This window comes from Camelus dromedarius, chromosome 12 (genome assembly GCF_036321535.1).
Source record: "Camelus dromedarius isolate mCamDro1 chromosome 12, mCamDro1.pat, whole genome shotgun sequence".
Classification (NCBI taxonomy): Eukaryota; Metazoa; Chordata; class Mammalia; order Artiodactyla; family Camelidae; genus Camelus; species Camelus dromedarius.
In genome coordinates, this window is record NC_087447.1 from 40,815,484 (window position 1) to 40,834,684 (window position 19,201).

General features: G+C 49.8%; 1 protein-coding gene across 2 annotated transcripts in view; it reads left to right on the top strand.

Moving 5' to 3' along the window:
- Positions 1–19,201, top strand: part of GALNT18 (polypeptide N-acetylgalactosaminyltransferase 18) — a 313,567-nt gene that overhangs the window by 166,426 nt on the left and 127,940 nt on the right. For both annotated transcript variants that reach the window (XM_064492571.1, XM_031460024.2), the window contains exon 3: positions 11,860–12,026. In XM_064492571.1, the coding sequence (XP_064348641.1) occupies positions 11,860–12,026 (167 nt within the window). The remainder of the gene's footprint in view (positions 1–11,859; positions 12,027–19,201) is intronic.

Here is a 19,201-nt window from a genome sequence, read left to right on the forward strand (position 1 = left end):
TCTTTCTGGTGACCAGCCCTCATTCAGGAGCCATCCAAGAATCACCTCATTAGCTCAAAAGATACTTCTATCACACAAGAAATGACAAGGGAGCTCTGGCTCAAGAAGTGGATCAAAGACTAAATATTATCAGGAACTGGGAGCACAGACCAACAGATGTATTTCTTACTATTTCACAGTATTGTTATTGGTCTCCATTTTACAGAAGGGGAAACTGAGGCACAGAGACATTATATAATCTGCCCAAGTGATAGAGCTTGGGATTTGAACCCACACAGTCTGGCAATAACCACCACTGTGTGTTACTGCCTTGAGGTGTCCTTTGTGTCACTCTACTGGGAATGGGGACCTGCTCTAACAGTGTATAGTATGGAGTTGATCAGCTTGTCTGGGTCAGGAGGGTCTCTCTGCAAGTGTTAGGCAAAATTGATTTAGGGAAACTCAAACCCATTATCAAGGCATAAAGTGATGCCTCAGCTACGCTAATGTTGGGATTTGGAGCGAGGAAGGTGGGGGTGGAGGGAGCATCTGGAGAGGAAGCCTTATGCTAAGGACAGTCTCTAGAAGAATCAGAAGAATCACACCAGGTGGACTTTGCTTCTGTCCCAGCCCCTGTGCCTTTCTGCCGGTTACCTCCTATTTGCCCCTGGGGACCTCTGGCCCTGGAGGCATCCTTGGATTCTGCCCTTTGCTCTTTATGTTCTTGACTTTGCTCTTCCAAGTTCTAACCCTGGCGTTATGCATGTTGGCTTCATTCCTGGACCAAAAAGTGGGTGTCTCAAATCCTGCCTCACCCTGCCTTCCATCATCTCTGGCTGGACCCTTATTTTGTCTCCTTTCTGTGGGGAATCTGACCCACCTTGTCCTCTATCTGAGAAAGGACCAAATTGTGATCAGTGTCTTATACACAGGATCAGAGGTAACCAGAAGGAAGAAAGTCCATCAAGCTAGTTGCTGGGTTTCATTAGTTTATTCATTCAAGAAGCGTTTATTGAGCACCAAGTGTGTGCCAGGCACCCAGTTAAGCAAGGAGCTCCCACAGTAGTAGGATACAGAATGGAAGGTGGTGGGAAAGTAAAACAAGTGATCGGAAAACTTGCAGGCCATCTCCTGACTCCTTGGGGAGGAGTCATCCTTGCAGGTTTCTAGTAAGTCAGGGGCTGTACTTGTCCATGGAAGCCCTGTCCTCCTGGGGCCTCTGCTCAGGAAGGCTGGACCTGGGGAATGGTGTCTGTAAGGAGCCCCCCTTTACCAATTTTGACCACCCTCCCCTGAGAAAGGAAGGACACAGGAATCAGAAATGTGTCATTAGCCTCACCTGGGCTCTTCAGTTCATGCAGAGAGAGGACAAATTTCCTCTGGGTGCCAGGATACTTGGCTTTCGGGGAAATCAAAGTTCATTCATTCTCCCTGCATTGTTATAACAAGAGCAGAGCAGGGCTTTGGCTATCTGGGTGGGACCACCCAGAGGAGACAGGAAAGTAGTGGCTTCCTCTGGTGGGCCTCCTGGACCTCACCGCGTGGTTGCCTTTGCCTGATCTGGGCAGAGGTTTGCCCTCTTCCTTCTTGGGTTGGAAGACACCCAAGCCTGAGGATTGAAGGGAAGAAAAACTGTGTCTCAGCCTGGCTGAACTTTGCTCCATACCTCGTGTCCCCAGATGCAAGCTGCAGACATCCCCGTGGTTTTCTCTACGTCCCTCCTCTGGCCTCCCAGTGTCCCCTCTCCTTCTTGTCTGTAGGATCCAAATGTAACCTCCCAGAGGCAAAAAGAGAAAAAGAGAAAAACAAGTCTTGATTGGGATGTGATTGATTTTATATGTTTATATGTTATATGATTTTATGTTTTGTCAAAGCCCCATCAAACTATACACTTAAGATCTTGTGCATTTTACTGCATGTAAGTTAAACATCTATTTAAAAAAAAAATAGGGTATGGAAAGAGAACAGGGAAGACTTCTGCCTGCAGAATGAAGAGGGAGAATGGAGGTAGCATCATTTGGGGGGGGGGTCATTGAGAAGATGGATTGTGATTGTGCGGAAGGAGCATCATGGGGGGGCGGTTAAAGCAAGCTCGCCAGCTCAGGCAGGAAGGTAAGGGTGGGCCTCCCACCCCAGCGATGGTGGTGGGGTCAGTAGCACATGCGTATGTACTCACCAGTTCCACAGCAGCAGGTGCCTGCCTCAGTGTTTTCTGCAGGCAGGGGCCAGGGGAAAGTGTAAGGGACGAGCACCTGATCTAGTGGGTATGAGTAGGAAAAGGGGGAGCTCCGGGTCCTGGCTGTAGGGCTATCCTGTTGCCATGGTAACTCTATGGCCTACCTCCAAGGTAGCTCAGGGCAGAGCCTCTGGCAGGTGCTGCTTCCTGCCTTTTGCTGGCAGATCCTCAGAGGTTCCTGAGCTGTCAGTAATGATGCCTTTCTCTCCAGCATCCCCTGAGGTCCACATCCCTCCAGGGGTTAGGGTGGCCTGGCTCTTGGGTTGCCTGGTGGGTTAGGGTGTGGGGCTGAGGCACAGGGGGCTGGTAAAGGGGATTAAGCTATTTTCTGTAGCCCCAGGTGGGAGCATCTGGGACAGATCCACACACACACCCCCAAAGGAGCCCTGGGTCCTGAGCTGGAGAGATCCTGTGTGAACATCCACTTGGAAAGAAGCGGGATGGGATTATAGCAGAGAAAAAGTGCAGCCTGGAGCCAGGGCTCTGGGTCCACCCCGGGAGCAGGTTAGGGCCCATCCAGGGTGGCTGCCACCACTGTGAGTACGGTCACAGGTTTGTGTGTATGGATTGGAGGGCCGTCGGGTCTTCATGGCGCAGCCTCTAGACATCTGAGGTTTCTGAACTTCAGGGTCAACAGGGCTGGCTTCATGAGTGTGTATGGTAGGCAGAATAATGTCCTTCTGAGGGTATCCACGTCCTAATCCCTGGAACCTGTGAATATGGTATGTTACATGGCAAAGGAGAATTAGGTTGCAGATGGATTTAAGTCTGATAATCAGCTGAGTTTAAACAAGGAGATTATCCTGAGTTATCTGGGTGGGACAAGGTAATCACAGGGCACTTAGAAGAGAGAGCCAGAGAGGTGGCAACGTGAGAAGGGCCCAACCAGCCAATGCTGGCTTTGAAGGTGGAAAAGAACCATGAAAGTGGGCAGCCTTTAGACACTGAAAAAGGAAAGAACGATAGCTCATTCTTTTCTGTCAGCTAGAACCTCCAGAAAAGAATGCAGTTCTGCCGACCCTTTGATTTTAGCTCAATGAGACCTTCGTCAGACTTCTGGCTTCCAGAACTGTAGGATAACAAGTTTGTGTTGTTTGAAGCCACCAAGTTAGTAGGAATTTCTTACAATAGTAATATTAGTATCAGGACCCAGTACAGAGTCCCCTGTTCCATAGGAACCCAAGAAGGCAGAAAGTTGCTCTGTGCTTGGTTTCATGCTCCGCTGGTGCTGTGTTCAAATTCTTACTAATTTTTGAACAGGGCCACCATATTTTCCTTTTGCACTGGGCCCTGTAACTTGTGTATCTGGTCCTGGGGGAGAAGAAGGGCAGCTTCGGTTGAGGACCTGGCACCATGATTGCTGGACCACGTGGGAGCTGCTACCTGGGGCTGAGGATTTATACCAGGAGCCTCTGCTTGCTGGCTTACTGTGTGCCCAGTGCTGTGCAAACCACTTCATGTCTATTTTCTCCTTTAACTTGATCCTCAAGTCTCTCTGGGGTACTTATTATTATCTCCATTTTATATAGGGGAATATTGAATATTTGTAAGGTTAAGAAACTTGTTCAAGTTCCTGCAGGGGGCATGTAGCAGAGCCAGGGTTTTCTCCTGGCTCTGTGTCTCTAGGGCACTACTCAGCACCCTTGCCTCACCTTGTCCAGGGGAGCTTTTCTGATCTGGGATCTCAGCTCCATGGAGATGACCTCAAGCTCTTTGAAAGTTGGGACTTCCATGAGGACAACCTCCAGACAAAGGGGTAAAATCAATGGCCTGCGTAATGCTTCTGCTTTTGCATCAAAATGCTAACTACACAAACACAGGGCGAAATACTTTTTAACTAGAGCAATCTTGGAAAATACTTTGGTTCCTGGTTACTTAAACACATTATGGGCCAATAGCAATGTTCTTTTTTTTTTTTTACATTTTTTATTGATTTATAATCATTTTACAATGTTGTGTCAAATTCCAGTGTAGAGCACAATTTTTCAGTTATACATGAACATACATATATTCATTGTCACATTTTTTTCTCTGTGAGCTACCATAAAATCTTGTGTATATTTCCCTGTGCTATACAGTATAATCTTGTTTATCTATTCTACAATTTTGAAATCCCAGTCTATCTCTTCCCACCCCGTGCCCCCTTGGCAACCACAAGTTTATATTCTATGTCTGTGAATCTATTTCCATTTTGTATTTATGCTTTTTTTTTTTTTTTAGATTCCACATATGAGCGATCTCGTATGGTATTTTTCTTTCTCTTTCTGGCTTACTTCACTTAGAATGACATTCTCCAGGAGCATCCATGTTGCTGCAAATGGCGTTATGTTGTCGGTTTTTATGGCTGAGTAGTATTCCATTGTATAAATATACCACATCTTCTTTATCCAGTCATTTGTTGATGGACATTTAGGCTGTTTCCATGTCTTGGCTATTGTAAATAGTGCTGCAGGTGTCATCCTGAAGTAGGGTTCCTTCTGGATATATCCAGTAGCAATGTTCTTAAAGTTAATGTAATCATGAGCTGTATTAATATCTTTAAATGGAGAGATGAGAGTTCTGTTCTCTGCTGTTCAAATCACAACTGCAGATTTGGGTTTTATGGGATGTAGAGAAAGCGTGATATGTTTAGAGGAGGACAGCTCTGAAGAAAAACTGGGTAATGTGACAAACAGATGAAGTCACTGCTGGATTATTTAAAATCTGATTCCCTGGGTCCCAAGGCTGGGACTCTCATTTATAAGCTGGTTGACCTCCAGCAAGTTACCTCGCCTCTCTGTGCATTGGTTTTCCTATCTGTAAATTCGCGATGGTGATACAAAGATTAAATGTGTAATATATTGAGAGCTCTTCAAACTTGCCAGAAACATAGTAACTGCTATTGAACTTGTTGCTACTTTTTATCTGGGTCTCTAATTTGTAGAAAAGATGGCTTGGAGGGACACGGTCATGACTTTAATGACCAAAAGGACCACGAGGCAGACAAGTTGCCACACAGGACAGGCTGTCCACCCTGGCACTCGATCAGAGGAGGGCCAGGCAGGCACTGCGGGGCAGATCAGCCAGAGTGATTTCTCCCCAGCCCCAGAGTCTGGGGCATCAGAAGCCGGAGCCAGGCTCTGCTTTAGGGCAGGGACGCCCCGTCCTCCTTTTTCTGAGCCGTAGGGCCTGCCTTCATCTACCCCGAGCTCCTCAGCAGTCCTTGCCCCAGGCCTGGCCTGCTCACCAACAAACCCACCACCAGGAGATGCTCCGTCCCTTATGTGACATTTCCACCAGCGCCAGCTGAGTGTTGTTCCCTGGGTGGCTGTCCATGTCCTTCCAGGGATCCCATTTCCCCTGGATTTTTAATAAGATGTTTTAGGAACAGATGGCCACTCTGCTTCCTATGGGCTGTTTACATGTAAATGGTTCGTTTCCCTCTCGTTCTCCTTGCAGTTGACGTTGGGCCGAGCAGCTCTTTTCTCTGAATCAGTAGAGTCCCCAGAAAGGATGTTTGTAGAACTTTTGCCTCTGATAAAAGCTGGACATTTTGATGATCACGTCAACTTAGAGTTTTACCTGTAGTGATTGGTATGTCCGATTCTGTTCCTGGATCAGGCTGGCCCGTTTCTCTTACCTTACTGACTGTTAAAACTCCCCGTTCTCAGATGTCCATTGTCTCCTCCCTGGAGCCAGATGTGGCGCCCTGCCGCGTCCTTGAAGCCCCTGGCCACACTGAGTATCCCCACTGCCTCCACCGCCCCTCTGGCTTACTGGATGATCGGGCTTGTTGCTGCAGTCGGGCGGGCAGTGAATGCTCAATTCCGTGATTCCTGGCCTGTCAGGCCGCCGTGGAATGCCCACCCACAGAGCTTTCACAGCCTGTGCCCGTTCCACTGTGCACTATTCAGGCATTTACTCCTGTGTTCACTTAGCCAGCCAGCCAGTGCTTTCTGAGTTTGTACTCTGTGCTGGACACTGTGTGAGGCATGAGGGGTACCTGGTGAGTAAAGCAGAGGTGGTCTTGACCTCACACAGCTTATAGTCTAGTGGAGACACTGACATCTATTAAATAATCATGTAAAAACACATTGCAGTAGCATATATGTGGCATGAAAGACAAGCGAAGAGGGCCGTGAGAGTCTAACGGGGGAACCACTGCCGGTGACTTTCTCCGGCTGGAACTCAGTGCTGTTTCAGAAGGCCCTCAGCTCCCGTCTTCAGGAGAGTTGAGGGAAAGGAGAGGGCAGCACCGAAAGCCCTGTCCCAGGCCCTGGGCTCAGAGAGGAGGCTGCCTGCTCCCACCGCTGGCTTCTGAAGGCTCAGGGGTTCAGGGCAGTGACCAGCTGCATTGCTCCAAGGCAGACGGTGTAGCCAGGTGAGGAAATGCAATAATGAGCATAATAGCACAGGGCTTTGCTCGGCAGTGATTAATTAAAGTGCTGCAGGACAGGGATGGGCCAGCTCTTCCTTAATGAGGAAGGCTGCAAGATAACTGGCGCTGAGCAATTTGGAGAAATCACAGTGGGGCCCCAGCCTGCTTAAGAGCAAGAGATTAATAAACTAAAATCACTGTCTCTATGGTGACCAGAAATTTGTGGAAACTTCTCGCATTCTATTTCCAGCTCTCTTTTTCTCTCACCAAAGAGGAGCGGGGGAAGGGAAAGGCGAGCCTTTCCCCAAACCTGCTTCCTGTTTAGAACTGGAGTAAAGCCATTAGGGTAACAAATTGATGTAGAATTCATTCATTCTTGTATTTAGTGGAAGAAATATTTCTTGAGTTTCTCCCATGAGGTAGGTACTGCACTGAGGGTGCAGCGGGACATGGACAGAGTGCCTGTCCTCATGGAGCTTATGTTTGATTGGGGGAAGCAGGCAAACATGGAAACAAAGGGTATGATTTCATATCAGTGCTGAGATGCAGAGTAACATGGGGTCGGACGACAGCATCGTGCCCTGGCCACTGTTCTAGAAGGAGTGGTCAGGGAAGGGCTCTGTGAGGGGGAGAGGTCTGCTCAGAAGCTTATGATGGCATGCCACCCTGAGCCGTGCAAAGGCCCGGTGGGGCCAAGGGAACAGTGCCGTGGCTGGAGAGGAGGCTGTGGAGAGAAGGAGCTCATAAAACTGCAGTGAAGGGAAGAAGGAGATGAGGAGGTGGACGGAGAGAGGGACTTAATGAAGGAGACAGACTGACTCCTTAAACTCATCAAACCCTTTCCAAAAATTTGTTGTTGTTGTGAATTGTGTTGTCAAAACAGCACAGAAAAGATTGGTGGTTAACAGTCAAATAATTCTTCTGGCTAGTGCTTATTTAGGGCTACCAAGACCAGCAGCCGGCCTTTCCTTAGGCTTGGAAACTGACAGAAGTACTAACACACAGCCTACTTGCTAACTGCATTTAAAAGTGCTACTATATGTGGTCAAACTGCTGGCACATGACCTTTAATTTTCTCTTATGAAGGTGTAATGAACAGCTTCTAATAAGGCCACTGTATCAGTACAAGTTCACTGTCTGCCCCACTAGCTCCACCAGCCATGAAGACTGTGACCTTACATCTGTTCCCACTTCTCCAGAGGCTCCCTCTGAATTCTCAGAGCCTCACCATCCGGAGCTGCCCGTGGTTCCCGAGTGCTTCCCAGAGTTAGGAGTTAACTGCCTTCTCCTCCCCTTTTCCCTTTTTAATTCTCAACATAACCACCCCATCTCCCCTTCCAAGGAGACCAAGTTGAATTTCTCCCAGTAATGGCCACGGCCGTCCTGATGACTTGAGCTGCCGTGTCCGGGAGCTGCCATGTCCGGGAGCTGCTGTGTCTGGGACGGTCTTTCTCCAAGCAGAGTGGAAATGTTACATTTGTTTTACAAGCTAAACTCTGCTGATCACTATTTTCACATGAAAGACCCTTTGGAACAAGGTTTTTATATGACAACCCTCTTGAACAGAACAGGACACCTAGTATAGAGCATCACATTCGTGTGTGTTCATCGTCTCCCTCTGCTATAATGACCCTCCCTGAGAGCAAGAACTTTATTTTGCTACTGTGCTGGCTCCCAAACTTAAATCAGGATCTGGCACGTAGTAGGTTTTTGGAATTAAACAAAACTAACAGGTTTATTTGTTTTATCCACGCGTACCCTGGACATATTGCGGGTTCAGTTTCAGACCCCTGCAACAAAGTGAATATTGCAATAAAGCAAGTCACACAAATATTTTGGTTTTCCAGGGCATTTAAAGTTATGTTTCCACTATACTGTAGTCTATTAAGTGTGCAATAGCATTATGTCTAAAAAAAATACCACTTAATTTTAAAACACTTTATTGCTGAAAAGTGTTAACCATCATATGGCAACACAGAGGTGCCAAAGACCTTCAATTTGTAGAAAATGCAGTATCTGCCAAGTGCAATAAAGCACAGTGCAGTAAAACGAGGCATGCCTGTATGCAGCCTACATTTTACACGTGTGCTGCTGATGTCAGCGTGCTCTTTTCATTTAAACCTCCTCCTCCTGAAGGAGTCAAGTCCTCTCCCACCAGCTGGTCCTTCCTCTTCTGCCCTCCCTCCCCTGGATTCATGGCCCCAATTTCTCATATTCAGTCTCCAGCAGCTTGCAGTTTCTTTGCAGTGTAATTAAGTGATCCCTCCAGGCCAAGTGTCCTGACCTCCTTAAATCCTTCCTTCCTCCTCTTCTTTCCTGGGAGCTGCTCAGATCCCCGCCCCAGTAATAGCCATGGTGCTTTTTCTCTACACGGCGTGGCACCTAACCTGAACGTGGGTCTGGGTGAGCAGACAGGTGAAGGGCAGGCAGGGTAAGACGAGGAGGGAGAGTTTTTAGGGAGAGTGCATTGGGGGCAGGGAACGAAGTCACCCAGGTGCTGACTCAGCTGTGCCCCAACTTGCTGTATAATCCGGACAAGCCCCTCCCCCCTCTCCAGGTCTTGTCCTAGAGGAAGGGAGGCAGAAAAAATGGTCACTTAGGGATCTACTCTATGCAGTTCAGGGTCCTCTATCTTATATGTGGCGAATGGAAGACATCTCACTAAAGAAATAGTTTGCAAACTTTTTCTTCCTCCCAGCCAGTGCCTGGTCACCACCAAATGCTGCAAGACACATCCACTTACCACCATCATCCTCTCATCCCTGCTCAGTGACAATAGTGGTCTGCCCAGGAGCTCGCAGTTTCAACACTGAGAGTCCCAAGCACATCGGCATGGTTGGTCATCTTATGATTAGACCACAAGGACCTGAAGGGAAGGACAGATCTTGCCCACAACTGTATACAGTCTACCTGGCCCTGTTCCTGGCAAACAAGAGGCATTTAGCCAGCATCTATTAAATACATTGATATGACCCTTTCAAAGCGCCCAACACACACATACCGACAAACACAGTCACGGATCCTGTCTTCATCCCAACCTCGAAGCAGAACTTATGTGGCTGAGGGGAGAGGGCAAGAGAGGGAAGAAGAATTTCACATCAGATGAGACGTCCTCAAACCTCCCGGTCACACCTGCCATCATCACTGCCAGACACTGAACTCAGAACAGAAGCCTGCCTGTCGTGAGGCGGCCCCAGGCCTTCTGAAGGAAGACGTGTCCAAGAGCTGCTATGGAAGAGGACTGTTGCAAACCCAAGTGCAACGCTCCTGCTCCAGAGTCTGGCCACTTCACCCAGCACCAGCCCCCGCCGCAGGGCTTTGCCTGTCATATTCACAGGCTGAGATGTTCTCCCCAGCACCTGTGTCTGCCAGGGTCTGGCCAGCACCCCCTCTGCTCCCCAAGCCTGCCATCCCCGCCGGCTCTGGCATCTGCCTCTGTACTCCCCCTTCTCCGCTCGCCTCTCCAGAGAAGGGCCAGGGGATGTGAGGATCGGAGGAGCCATGCATGTGTAACTGGCCCTTCCCTATTTCTGCTTCTTGAGAAAGCTTGACTGTGCCAGACCTATCCCTTACTCATTTTGAGAAGAGGCACATTCTCCTGTAAAATTAAGCCATAAAAGTTCCCTTTTTACTTTTATTCTTGTTCAAAGTTGAGCCATTTTCCACTAGAGATAAAAACAAGGCATTTCTGAGAGGGGAGTACTACGGTTGTCTAATAAGCCGGGATTGATGGTCATGATAAAGTCGACTTCATCGATCTCCGCACAACGAAGGCGGTGCAGGGACGGGAGCAGCCATGCAGGGAGCCTCCCAGCAGAGCTCCCCAGACTGTTTTGAGCTGTTTATGAGGCGAGTTTATATCAAGAACTTTAGTGCTGCCTTTACCTGCGAGAAGCAGGGAAGCAGTGGCAGACTGAGGGAGGCCGACCCAGGCACCCGGCCACCGGGTACCACCCAGGGCAGACACCTCCACACTGAACGGGCGGACTCCCCGTCCCATGCATCTGGTGAGACATCGGTGCTGGGACAACTCAGAGACCTGACCGGGGAAGGGCAAAATGGGAGTCACCACAGGCCAACTCTGATGAGAGATGGGGCAGATGTAGGGTGTCTACTGGGATGACGGGGGCCGATAGGATAAAACACTACTGCGCACGTAAAACCTAAAATCTTCCTCCTGTTCCATTTCTCCCGTTGAGTTAACGATCCCCAGAATCTCAACCATCTGCAGCTGCTTAAGTTCAGTTCCTTCCTCCTTGAGAGCACACACGTAACCCAGGAACAAAGACCCACTGCGTTTTCTGGGCAGTGCTTGCAGGGGAAGAAATGGACAAACTGGCATTCCCTTGGGGACCATGGCGCTTGGAACTGCCTGGCCTCTTGATGGGTCTGATTTTAGGGCCGCGTGTTCCACTTCCCATGGAGAGTGGCGCGTAGACGTTTATGATTTTGCCTCATATCCTTCAGGTAAGAGACCTCCAGATGGCTTTAGGGTTTCGGTGGAGCTGGGGGGAAATGGGACACTTAGGGACAGTCTCCCCTGACCACTTCTCCTTGAGGGAAGGACCTTGGTCCAGATGTCAGGAGACCAGAGTTGACATTCTGTCTTGGTGGCTGACGCATGGTGAGACCCAGCCTCTCTGAGCCTTAGTGTCTTCATCTGTGAAGTGAGATTGGAATTGTCCTTTCATCCCTCGTTTGTGCTGAGACTCTGACTCTAGCTTCAACCTGTTTCTGGAGGCTGGATCCCTGAGAGAAATGAGAGGTAGGAGAGGCCCAAGGCAGCACGCCTTCTGGAGTGAGGCAGAGTGGGTTCTGGCTGCAGGAGTCTCTGGAAGGAGACATGCTTTGCTCCTGAGGGAGATGATCTAAGGTCTAGCCTCGCCTAGGCGTTGGCTGCCATCTTGGAAAAATGAAGGCTTTCTTTTGATTGCATTCTCCATCCCACTGGATATAGAAATATTGAGTAAACACTCAGTGACTGTCTGCTGGGTTCCAGGCCCTGCACTAGGTACTAATGGTACAACTGTTCAGCTGGATAGTCAATGACAAATTCAGACTGGGGAGTGGAGCAAACTGGTTTCAATGGTGGTGGGCCTGTCTGTACACTTAGGGTTTGTCTGAAGTGCATCAAAGAAAAGACCTTGGAAAGCATCTGGACTCCTAAGTCCTCCAGCAAAGCTGGAGCCAAGACATGGGTGGGCCAGTGCCTGGGGTCACTCAGCTCCTGGGGTGACCCTGGCCAAGTCAGTGACAGATCTAAGAGCCCTGCTGCTCTCCTTTCCAGGTGCCGCAACCTCTCATTCCCCGACAGCCTTCCAGAGGTGAGCATCGTGTTCATCTTTGTCAACGAAGCACTCTCCGTGCTGCTGCGCTCCATCCACTCAGCTATCGAGCGCACGCCTTCCCACCTGCTCAAGGAAATCATCCTGGTGGACGACAACAGCAGTAATGGTGAGTGCCCGGCTCCCCTCCCTGCTCCGTGCCGACCCCTGAGCAGAGGGCTCAGCCTCTGCTCGGAGTCCTCTCTCTCAAGGTTCTCCGTGGCTGCTCCTTCTCTGGGATGTTGCCTCAGGGATGAGAGATTTGTGGTGGTGCCTCCTCAAAGGCACCCTCTCCGCATCCCAGAGGATCTTGGGCCCCAGGCTTTTCCTTACTGGCTGTCAACTCTCTCCCCTAACATCCCAGTACAATATGATAAGATAAATAGCCCCGATCTCCACCCCTCCACGTACAGAGTGAGCCCTTCCAGTGACCCTTTTCTGTGAAGCATCATTCCATTTTGCTGTGTTCCGTGGCCTTGGCCTGGAAGATTGCTCATTGGTGTTGTCTTAGCAGTGGTGGTGATGACGGTGGAGGTGTGGATGGTGCTGCTGGTTGTGGAGGTCATAGTGGTGCTGATGGTGGGGATGGTAGAGAACGTGTAATGCAGTGACAGCAACAGAGCTGCTGAAGGTCTAGCCTCTTTTCCAGATCCCCTGCTCCCCTTTCCATCTGGCCCTAATAAAGCCCCAGTCGAATCCCTCACGTCACCGTCTCCTCTCCTCCAGCCGCTGCCACCTACCTTTTCCCCTTGGTTTCCATGGCCTCTGATTCCCTTCACAGATACCATCCCCATAATATTCTCCAAACTTAGAGCCCATGTATTGAGACATTTAAGAACCAGTGCTGTTGATGGGACCATTAATATGGATGTGCTATGGATAATGCATGACTTTAAAAAGTAGACCGCTGGGTCACAGGAGCCCAGAGTCACTGGGCTTGTGTTATCTTTAGCACTTCCTCTGATGTCAGGTAGTAAATTTCCCAATGAATTGGTTGCTGTAATGAGATGTTCAGAGGAGCAATTTGTGTTTTGTTATCAATTAAAGCTGAAACATATCAGATAATGAAATATATTTAATCTCCATCAGCAAATTTTCTTTTTCATTTTATCATCATGTAGTATGAAGTGTAGGAGCAGCGCTGTGAAGCGGGTTTTAGGGCTTTCTTTCTGCAGGGCTGTGCTTATGAATCACTCAACTCTCATTGTTCCAGGAAGGAAGGAAAAGGCATCAAAGGACGGCAGCACATGGGCAGCGTAGGTGTAAAGGTGATGGTCTGTTCTGAGGGAGTGGGAAGAGTCCAGCTGCCCTGTCTCCAGCAGCTACCTACCACCACCTCACTTGGGTCAAGGAGTGGGTGCCTGAGAAAGCTCCCGTCCCCAGTGGCTGACACCACGGCAGCGTGACTAGCCTGCCCACACCCCACCTTGCTCCGCCCGGGCCAGCCGGCCCCCTCACCTGTACTGTAAGGAGACTGAGGATGGGAGAGGGAGAGGGTATCCCCCAAGCAAGAGGCACCCCCAGGCCCCGTTCCACTCCACTTCCTCTCACAAAAGAGGGAACGAAGCACGAAGAAAAGGGAATTCTGGGGCCTTTATCACAGCCTGAAGGACACCCTTTTGTCTTAAGCCCTGTGGGAAAGAGGGGGAAAGCCGATATTGCATTGGAGAAGTTTATATGAGGAAAGTCAACCAGAGAGAGAAGGTTTCATATTTGAATTTAAAGAGTTTAGACTTTCCTTGGTAAACGGTGATGACCAGGGAAGGGTTGGGGTCAGAGGAGTGATGCAGTCAGGGCTGGGCAGTGGAGAGCTTTGGCTGTGCTCAATGTGATTGGTTGCAGAGAAGAGACCACAGTGAAGAAGAGAACTGGGTGAGAAGTCAGTTTCAATAGCACAGATAAGAAACCCAGGGGCCTGGAGTAGTGGAGGGTGTGAGGGTCGAGGGTAGGATGTGGGCCTGAGAGATACCATGAAGAAAGCCTCTGTTGGATCTCTTGACTAACAGGTTGCAGGCAGGTGAGCCACAGGAAGGCTGGTGAGTGATGGCTCAGTCTCAAGCTCTCAAGCCAGGGGGACTCAGAGCATGATGGTGCTTCCCCAGGACGAGGGGCAGGAGGAGCAGTGGCATGGGTGCCGTGGTTCTTCATCAGGGATGGGGGCTTGCAGACCCAGAGCTCTGGGGAGTGTTGCGGTGATGGCACAGTTAAGTGTCCTGACTGTGGTGGTGGTTACACAAGGCTCCACGTGACAAAATCACACGGAGCTATGTACACACGCCCAGCTGAGTGCACGTGTGACTGGAGAGACCTGGAAAAGCTTTGCGATTGTGGCAACACCAGTGTCCTCGTTTCGCTATCGTACCGTTGTTGTGTAAGGTGTTAACCCTGGGGGAGGTGGGGTGAAGGGTGCATGGCACCTCCTTGTCTATTTCTGTGTGCTTTCCTGTGAATCTGTAATGACTTCAAAATATAAAGCTAACAACTTAAATACAGCACTTGACAATTGTATTATGAACGACGTTAAAAAGTCTAAAGCACACTCATTATCTTTGGCCATTTTATTGCTGTAATTTAGGATATTAGAGAAGTTATGCACTTAAATAAATTTGAAAATTTGTACCAAGGAGAAAAAATATATATATAAAGCTAAAATAAACAAATACAAATCTCCCCCAGGAGAGTCTAACTCAGGAAGTTGGAGATGGAATCTGTCCATCTCTGTTCTGAAAAGCGTTCTTGATGACTCTGTTGCACAGCTCTGGTTGAGAAAGTCTGGTTTTGTGACTAGGACGCAGCTTTGCTTTTGCACATGTTAGGTACACGATGTGAAGGAAAAGAGCTCCGGACTGAAGTCCTGGGTTCTAGGACCCTCTCTGATGCGGATGAGTGACCATGGAGGTGTCCTTCCACTGTTAGAGTCTTGGGTTCTCCCTCTGTAAACAGGGATGGTGAACCTCCCTGCTTGCCTCACCTGCCTGACAAGGTCGAGTGTGTGACTGTGAGTTGAGCTCTGGCCGCGTTATTTCTCCCCAGCCCACACCTGCGTTCCCAGGAGACTGCCTCCCAGCCAGCCAGCCACACAGCTGGAGCTCAAGAGAGGACATGGATTTGGAGTCTCGCACACAGAGTAATTGAAGCCATTGGCTGGGGGGCGCGGGTGGCAGAGAGAAGAGAGGAGAACAGAAGATAGAAGCTTGAGAGGATACTGGGCCTAAGACGTTTGGGAGTCAGGAGAAAGAGGATTAGCTGGTGAGAGACAGAGAGGGGACAACCAGGAGATTCTGGGTAAGATGACATGGCCTCCAAGAACAAAGAGAATTTCAGGGACGAGAGTCATCTGTTTGAAGGAGCCCACAGACAGGCGGAGGGACACGGAGTCAGGGAAGGAGCCACTGGGTTTGGAAGGTACAGCTCATGGAAACCGCAGAGGGAAGCTTCAGTAAAGGGGATGGGGCTGCAGGTGAAGAGAGGAGGGGAGGTAGACGTTTGGGTCCAGGATTTTGACTGTGAAGGAGAATCAGGAGCTAAAGCAGGAGTGGGTGCAATGTATTCCACCAACTAACCATAATCTGCAGAATGAAATGAGTTTACATCCTGACCCAGGATGGCACGCCTGCTAGTGCCCATAGCCATGCACGCACTACTGAAACAAAACTTTGAAGATACAGTAGTCATTCTTATACTGTGCGAAGTACTCTGATACTTTCTTTGGTAGTCTGGTCTGTGTTTTTCAGTTATGTTGTGTTATGTTGTATTGTGTTGTGTGTGTTGTGTTGTATTTCTCTCTCTTTTGAGAGGCAGGTTGTTCTCAAGACCCTCGGTGCACATTAGAATCGCTTGGAGAGCTTTTAAGAAATCCAGGTGGCCTTTCCTTAGCTCTGGTGATTTAATTGGTTTGAGGAGAAAGCACATGAGGCCCTTGGCCTGGGGAGGGGGCACCTGAGTTCTTTGAGGCCAGGATGTGGACAGGGCCTCTGAGGAGGGAGGAGAGGGTGGAATCCAGGGTACAGAAACCAGAGTTGCTTCTGGGAGGAAATAGCTCGTCTTTCTTCCGCTCAGGAGGAGCAGGTGGGCAAACAGGGAGGCAGCTGGAGGCAATGAGGGACGTGGCGATGGGTCCCAGTGGCACTCGGTCCCAACACCCTGGGGCTTGCAGAGCCCTGGGGGGTGGTGTGCATGGCAGCACAGGGTCGGTGCCGGCCGGAGGGCCCCTGTATGGAATGGGTTGGGAAGGTGACCAATAGCAGCTCCCTGAGACCAGCCTGCTCTGAGTTCTCCAGTGGGCGGCAGAGACGTTGAGACTGTGACTCCTGGAGGATGTGAACCACCTCTAGCTTAGCTGAGAGCTGCTGAGCCCTGCAGACTGGCCCAGCCTGATGGGGAAGGCGGCTCTGGCCATGTCCTGGGCAGACTTCTTTTGGGCATCAGTCCAATCGGCACAGGATTTTCATTTATTTCACATCAGGCTGACTCAGCTCAGTAAACAAACATTTCTGGGGTGCCCAGCCTGGGCCACAGGCAGGGAGGGTGTGACGGGCCAGATTCAGCCCCTGACATTAGGGAGCTATGCGAATAAATGCAAAATGGGATGAAACGTAAGAGGATTCGGTTTTCTATCTGTTCTGCTGCTTCTCGGCTCTGGTCCTTTGGAGACATCAGGACATGGCCTGCCCTGTGTGCCCCACGGTCACTGAGGATACACAAGGTAATGGGTGACCGTGCCTAAGCTGCAAGGTGTGAAGGTGCCCTGACGGTGAGTTAAAATGAAAGTAATAAAAACAGCAACAACGACAGTAATGGTATCTGTCAGGCAGCTTCCAGTTAACAGCAGCCCTGGCTTTTCTCACCTCCCTGGAACAGTGGCTCTGGTGAGGGCAGCAGAAATTGGCTTTAGGCCAGATTCAGTTCCCCCTCTTTCAAGCTCCTTTCACTGTGTGTTCTTAATCTCTGTGAATCCTATTTTCTTTATCTCTAAAATTGGGATGTATAATTCCTACCTCTGGGATTGTTTGGAGGCTTGAATGAGATAACGCATGATGGAAGAGACGCTGGTGTTTCAAACTCTAAACGAAGCCTGAGAGGAGAGCTCTCAGACTGTCTTCCCCGGCGGTTGTCACAGGTTCTGTGTGCTGGTGCCTCGTCTCCCGCAGACCCTTTCTCTGCAGGCATCTTTGCTTTGGGATCAGTCCTGTGTTTCCACAAATGCAGGAAAGGGGCAGTTGAACACTGCTTTCTTCATCCAAGCCACTTTAGACCCTTATTCTCAGAAGCCAAGGGCTGAAGGCTCTGCCAATGGTACCTATGTAGGAGTCAGGGTCCCTTTTCTTTGCCTCCTTAGCAGTCTTCTACACAAGTTCCACTCTTTCGGGGTCTGGCTCCTGTGTAGGAAGCTGTCACTCTCCTAAAGTGTTCTCAAACGTTTATGTTCGAGCTTGATTAAAAATATGGAGTCATACCAGGCACATTCTGCCTCAGGACATTTGCACTTGCTTCTCCCACCTCTTGGAATACTCTCACCCTTCGATAGCTGGGTCACTTGCTCCTTTGCCTCATTAGGCCTTTGTTCAAATGTTGAAAATGGCACCCTGTTAAGACGGCAGCCTTTACCCTGTCACCGCTCATCCTTTCCATGCTTCTTTTCCTCTGTAGCACTTGCCGCCTTCTAACACACTGTACTCACTTGGTCCCTCTCCGCTATTTATTGGTACATTTTCTTTTCTGCGGAGTGTAAGTTCCATGAAGACAGGGATATTTGTTTTGTTCATTGCTGTATCTCTAGCACCTAGAATAGTGCCTGGTACTTGTAGGTGTTCAAAAAATACTGATTCAATGGAAGAACGCATGTTGATTCTGTAGGTCTGGGACACAGCTTGGAATCTGCATTTTAATCAGCTTCCAGAGCATTCTGATGCAGCGACACGTTCTCTGGGAATCACTGTTCTCAGTGTTGTCCCATTGTCCACTGTGCTGCAGCTAAGGACCCCAGGACAGCAGACACTTAACCCCCTGCCACCCCCAGGGCTAGCCTCAGGCAGCAGGCACTGCTGGGAGGAGGGTTTCCTCCTGGGGTGGGGCCCTTGGGGCCTCTCTCTGCATCCCCTAGGAGATGGCATGAATGGTGGGTAGAATGCAGAGCAGAAAGGGAGTTTCTCTTGCTGTTACCCAACCTGGCCTGAACTCAGGATCTATGCACGGTGTGGGATGGCCAGCCTGAGCCTCCTCCCTTTCGTGGGACCCAGCCTCTGCAGGCATTCCTGACAGCGCCTGCCCTATCGCTCTGAGGCAGTGTCTCCCCTCCCTGGCTCCTCTTCCTTGTTATCTCAATGCAATGGTGGGAACACGGCTGGGAGCCTCCTGGCTTTAATGACCATGCCTTTTGGTGAATCCCCGTGGGCTAGTGTCTTTAGCTGGGGCCGAGTGATTCAACCTTTATAGACCCTCAGAGAGAGGGAAGCACCAGGATTTGCAGCTGATAGAGTCATCTCTGTCTTTGATTCTTGGGATTCGTTTGCTTCTTCATTCACTTCATTCATGCATTCAATCCCTCAACAGACCTTTAATGGCCCTGCACTTAGTGCCAGGTACTGTAGCTCACAGCTAACCACCCCCCTCTCCACCCACTCCACTCACACTGTGAACACACTCACGGGACTCAGGGATTCCGCACCTGCTCAGTGAGCCTGAGCCCTTTCAGGCTCTCTCACCAGCGGTCCCAGGGTCACCCCATCCCACAAACCAGCCACCTTCAATTCCCGAAAAAATGGCCTTTGCTGTACTCAGCTTCTCTGTTTCCTTTCTTAATTTATGGTCTCTCTGGATTAACTCTTCTTTCGTGCTACTTGAAATTTCAAAATGAACCTGAATTTAGTGACTAAAAGCACATCAAAGCAACGGCGATCTCAGATACTCTTTTAAGAATCCCGTTCCCCGGAGATTTCGATCTGCTCTTGGTTGGCAGGGACTTGCCCAGCCTGTGCCAGACTGATGCTTGTCCTCTTCTGTTTCCTTCCAACAAGAGAATGGCCAGTTCCCAGCACTCCACACGCTTGAAGCTGGGATTGAACTGTCCCTCTCCTGGGTAATGGGTATCGTTCGCTCATGGACCCAGCCTTCTCACTGGCCACATTTGCTCAAAGCCTTCCATGTCTGCTGGCGAGAGGAGGCTTAGAACTAGGCAGGCCTGGAGAGACAGGCCAAAAGGAGCTGTCCCTACCCTCCCCGCCACAGTGTCAGAGAGGCAGACGGACTGCTAATCAAACCCCAGCTGGCTCTCGGGAGGGACCGAAGACCTAAGAGAATTGTGAG